General features: G+C 39.0%; 1 protein-coding gene across 1 annotated transcript; it reads right to left on the reverse strand.

The window, feature by feature from the left end:
- Positions 1 to 639: 639 nt before the first annotated feature.
- On the reverse strand, positions 640 to 4385 carry LOC104241733 (rop guanine nucleotide exchange factor 1). The gene is made up of 5 exons (XM_009796665.2): positions 3894 to 4385; positions 3595 to 3711; positions 2965 to 3503; positions 1766 to 2119; positions 640 to 1352 (listed from the first exon to the last, which is right to left on the reverse strand). The coding sequence occupies exons 1-5, from the start codon at positions 4189 to 4191 to the stop codon at positions 930 to 932; spliced, it is 1731 nt and encodes a 576-aa protein (XP_009794967.1). The 5' UTR covers positions 4192 to 4385; the 3' UTR covers positions 640 to 929.
- Positions 4386 to 5403: the final 1018 nt, after the last annotated feature.

Below are 5403 nucleotides of genomic sequence, written 5' to 3' on the forward strand. Positions count from 1 at the left end.
AGAGGAGTCCTAATTAAGGTATAACTCTAATTACAGAAGTAAATCCCATGATTGACACAAATAACTGCCCTTGATTTGATCCGTTCCGAGATTTCCGCCATGATACTCGACCGGTTACGGATATCTCGCTTTTCCATAACTGTGCTTCGTTCAAAGTCTGTCACATATGGCCTTGGTTGCTATACCTCTCGGTTTCGACGAGCACTTCGATCTTTAGACTCGATGCCTCGTCTTCGAGCCCGGGTCTGATTCATTACGAGGTTACCCCATATGCAACCTTGTCTCGATCAAATAGCAAAATCGGGAAAGAATAGGAGAAGAAGGGATATTCCAGGCTAATATACTCAAATATGCACTTAAAAGGCTTCTGAATTCGACTCTTTTAAACGTTTCTCACGCACAACAAATTTTCATGCTAGAAATGCCTTTTTCATATTCCAACAGGGCATAGTGTGGGACACTAAACAGATTGGAGACGATAAAAGTAAGACGATCATTATTGGAAAATTTGGAAGTACGCCCCACAGCCCATTAGAGATGGTGAACTGAGGGTGATAATAATTGAGATATTTGGTTAAGTACTAAAAACACCTACTTAGCTTCCGGCTAGTATGTCAGAGTGCAAATATTGTAGACTGAAATATAAAACGTTATGCCACGGAGCAATCACCATTAAGATGCAATCACTTTGCTACATCTCATGGTAGCCAGTCAAGCAGCAATTTCTTCTTTCTATACCACAAGAAAGCTGCTATCTTTCACTTGCCAGGCGAAAACTGTGCAACTACATTAATGCTATCCTTCTCAATGTAACAACCGATGAAGATCAGGTTGAAAATTTTAAACAACGCACTACCCTAAAAGAAATATACATGATAAAGAGCAAAATCGAGATCACGGCAGCCTCGACTAGTCATCTGTTAGTTCTCTCAGTCTCGTTCAGGAGCATCCTTAGGTCTTCTTGCACTAAGGTTCCCTGCATATGACCACAATTTATCCAAATCAGTTGGCATCGCTTTCTCCAGTTTATCCATTGGTGGTACCTTGGAACCAGCCTTAGAAGGAGAAACTGCCTTCCCTGGGCTACCAATCAGGGGAGATAAGCAAAAGGTTGGTGTAGCAAATGGAGAGGCATAAGGAGAGTGCTGAATAGAAAAAGGGCTTGGTGACATCCGCTTTTGGACTGGAAGACCACCCAAACCTCCCCTATTGAAAAGGGATATGGACTCTGCGGCAGCACAGCGTTTTGTTGCATCGTCTACATATAATACATCATCAATTCTCGCCATTATGTTAAATGCCAAGCTCTCCATGACCCTTGAGTAGCTCTCAAGTATTGACTGCCCAACATCCTGCAGTAGAACACATCACGTTTTCAGAGAGCAGAATAGATAAAGACAGTTGTGTCCCCTATCTAGCCAATTGTTATTGCATTTGCGATAAGTGGACTAAAGATTCATTTCCTCTCTTCTCACACTACTTTATATGCTGCTTCTGATGCCATAGAAACATTTCACGAAATCACTATTCAAGATATAGAAATAGTACCAAGAATAAAGTTCCATAACATTAGATTAAAGGTACTCTTCACATCTTGAGGCCATGTATAACTAGAATTTCCGCTGCCTAAACACCCCATTGCATAGTCAGTTATTATAAAGCAAGAAATGACTCATAATAATTCTTTTCTCAAAATAAATATGGCACTATGTCTCCTATCTGCTCTACTTGTCACTTGCTCTACATAAGAGTTTGCATCACCTACCTTGTTATACTGTATCTTGTTCATGTCAAGTGAAGTTTGAGGAAGACCAGGGAAGCGAAGCCTGAGACTATGCAAGAGTGTTTCTGCTCGTTCTGCCAGATACTGATTCTTATCACCATCTCCAACAAGGCCCTTGACCTTCCCTCCCCATGATTTGCGTTTAGATTTCCTTTTATGTGGATGTTTCTTCTGGTCCTTAAGCGTCCAAACATGCACAGCAGCCTCAATTCTATTTGCCACTTCCAGCGTATGGTGCTCCGATGACAAGTCCAGGCAATCAAGAAGACATTCAGGTGAGAACTTGTCAGCAGTGATGTAGCGATAGATGATATCACCTAAACAAGCTTTTCCACTCTGCAATAAGAATTTAAGAAACACTTAAAGAAATGAGCAGTTGCAACTGACAAGTAAAAGAACAATTCTTTTCATCAAACATGTACTCTTAATTGTCCTCGGGAGGATATCTGAATACCCATATGCAGACAGCAAGCATTAACTTGCATTATACGTGCTCCCAAACTTTGAGAAGAATGTTCATTCAATGTTCGAGTGCATGCACTTAAACAGCTAATCTTGATGAAGAATAAAGCCACATATAAATGGTACTAAATGCTCGAGAAGCTCCTTGTCAAAGGGATGGGCCCAAAAGCTGTTGGAACTACACGAGGATAACAGCTGTGAATGCAGGGAAAAAAGAAAGGAATTATCTGAAAATTAATTTTCGAGATTCTTTATATAACAAGGAAACTTTATTTTGTTTCCTTTAACCAGTATTAAATGCTCAAGAACCTCCTTCCCAGAGGATGGTCCAAAAAGTTGTTGGAACTATATGAGGAGAAGAACTGCGAATTCAGGGAAAAAGGAAGCAGATTTTCTGAAAATTAATATTAGAGATTGTTTGATATAATAAGGAAACTTCATTTTGTTTCCTTTAACAGGTTTTTCTTTTCTATACCATCAATTTTAGACCAAATTTACATTAGACACCAGGGAACCTACTTCAACTCATTTTTTGGAAGTGATTTAAATAATACAGCAACAATAACGAGTGGTGCGCAATGAAGAAGGCAAAAGAATCACAGCAAGACAAGATATAGTATTTAAAATAACTGACATAGGCTGTGTATACCAGCCCTTTTTTCAGATTAAGGCATGCCAGTAAATTTAACTTTAAGTAAGCCATTCAACTGGATTCCAACCTTCGGCAAAGTTTCGACATAGGCACTTGGAGTCTCCATCTCAGCAAGTACATTACTGTTGATCGCCAATGCTGCCTTCAATATCTGGTTTGTGCAATCCCTACATTGTTGCAATCTCTTCCTAGCTTCTTCTGACAACCCTTTGGGGGGAACTTTAGGGCATGGCAGCCACCACTTCTCTTCCTGCCGAACTGAAGGCCTACCAAACCCAATGCCCGAAGTATAGGAGTCACAGTCTTCTCCATCACCTAAAACTATGCCTCGATCCACATACCAAAACTCTGTGTCACGAAATCCATCAAGTATGCTAATCAACATGGCATCAAGTTTCTTCAAAGCAGGCAAGTTCAGATATAAATCAGAACGTGGTTGCGTCGCCATTACTTCATACGTGCCTCCTCCAGGAAACTGTTGAATAGAAGGCACAAGCTCCACAATAGAGTCACTCACACACAACAACCACTCCATTTCCCTACACCACATTGCCTTCTTTTGAGCAGCCAATGGTTCCAACCTCCATAATTCCCCAAATATAGTAGCTACAGTCATCACACACAAAAAAACCCAATTTCAATACAAAACCAGATGTAGAATTTTAATCTCTTTTTTCTTTTTTCTTTTTACACTAACCAGATAGATTTGTGATAGCGTTTGAGATTGCAAGTGCCGTACAAACCCCTTTACCCCCTCCAGACATGTCCTCACCAAGTAACAGCTTAGCAAATCTCTCCTTCATCAGATCAATTTCTAAATCAAACAAAACCCAAAAAAATCAAAACAATAACCTACATACTATAAAAATAAGAATAAAGGTACAACAACAGTAAATGTAACACACATCAACATATGAAGTAACAAATCTAGTCAATAAAGGCAATAATGAAGTCCATTACAATCTCTACAAGTCAAATTTCATAAAATGCACAAACCAGATAAATCTGCTTGGCGTTTCTCGGACTTGTCATTACAGAGCACTACATCTTTCCCGCCAATGACCGGGAACATGAATGGTGGTATCATTGGGGCTGGGAACTCCGATTTTGCGGCGAATCTCCGACAAGCGAGTGGAGACGACGCCATAGAGCTGGACGCGCCCTCAGCGTCATAGCGCCGACAGGAGAAACTGCTAGAAGAACTTTCGGACTCACTCACATCAGCACTTAAACTGTAGCTCCCACACCGCTCACTCTGCTGATCTGAACCTTCTTCAGATGATACACTCCCCATAGTAAAATCCCAACACCCACAATTTTTGTCTAAAATGCAGTAGTAAAAAGCAAGATGCTAGATGCAAATGATTGTAATAACAATGAAGTAAACGGGCTAAAATGGACAGACAGATTGTAAAGATATGGCAGTGGAGTTGGAGGAGGAAATGGTGGAGAATGAAAAAGTGAAAGGGAAGATAAAGCAAAGAGAGCAGGTTCACATACAGTAGTAGTACTATTTCACTCGCATTTTCTCTCTCTAACAAACACTGTGAAAAGAGTGGTGCGTACTGTACGATAAGACTATGAGAGAGAAAATGAGACGGCGTTAATAGTGACGGCGTCCGTTTAGGTAAAAGAAAAGAACGGCGTTACTTGACGACAAAAGGTTACCCTGCCTGCTATAGTAGCTACCACCCGACACGGTCCTTTTCTTCGTTACGGAGCACTTGCCTTTGCCAGTTGCCAGTTGCCAGTTGCCACCTCATCCCCTGGAATTTTGATGACTTGGGTAAATTTAGAGGATGTGTCTTAAATATGAATTTTAAGAAAAAAAATTACTTAGCAAAAATATGGTGAAAACTTAATCCAACTTGGTTATTTATCCGAAATAAATAATTAAGTTACATTTTAAATATTAAAATCACTTAATCATGATAATTTTTTTAGCAAAATAGATTGTCGTACATTGTGCCAGATATAATCTACCCATGAATTTTGATGTTTGCTAAAATATATCCATGTAATCTATCTATTAATTAAATTAAGATAATTTTTAAATTATATGGGTAATTGTTTAATTAACGGATAATAAGACATTATCTAGTTAACCAATAAATGGATAAGAATTATATGTGGCAAGAAGCCACAATTCAAGAAATGACTAAATAGTCATTTATGCCACGTGGCTACCTAAGGAATTAACCAAAATAAGACTTATAATCAAGTCTTTATCTCATTAGGATCAAAATCTTTTAAGGGTCATTATTGATAGCTCATTTGGTACTTCAAAGCTCAGAGGAGCAGAAGCTCACTTCGTTCTTCAAAATTCAAATGAGCAAAATCTGATTTCGTTCAAGAAAAATTCAAAGAAGCAGAAGCTTATTTTCGTTCAAAAATACCTTAGCGTAATTTCATCAAAATTTTGTGGTTATAAAAGAGTACGGTGCAATATTCGCCAAGAATATTATACGGAGTTTTCCCTACTCCAAATATGTTAAGGCTATCCCTT

Source organism: Nicotiana sylvestris, chromosome 1 (genome assembly GCF_000393655.2).
Source record: "Nicotiana sylvestris chromosome 1, ASM39365v2, whole genome shotgun sequence".
In the NCBI taxonomy this organism is placed as follows: domain Eukaryota; kingdom Viridiplantae; phylum Streptophyta; class Magnoliopsida; order Solanales; family Solanaceae; genus Nicotiana; species Nicotiana sylvestris.

Bases quoted from the DNA above. Each gene is read 5' to 3' on its own strand.
- LOC104241733 (XM_009796665.2), bottom strand. From the start codon at position 4,191: ATGGGGAGTGTATCATCTGAAGAAGGTTCAGATCAGCAGAGTGAGCGG. The intron at 3,712-3,893 runs GTTTGTGCATTT...TGTTTGATTTAG, and splicing joins ACGCCAAGCAGATTTATCTG to AAATTGATCTGATGAAGGAG. The intron at 2,120-2,964 runs GTTGGAATCCAG...TTCTTATTGCAG, and splicing joins ATGTCGAAACTTTGCCGAAG to AGTGGAAAAGCTTGTTTAGG.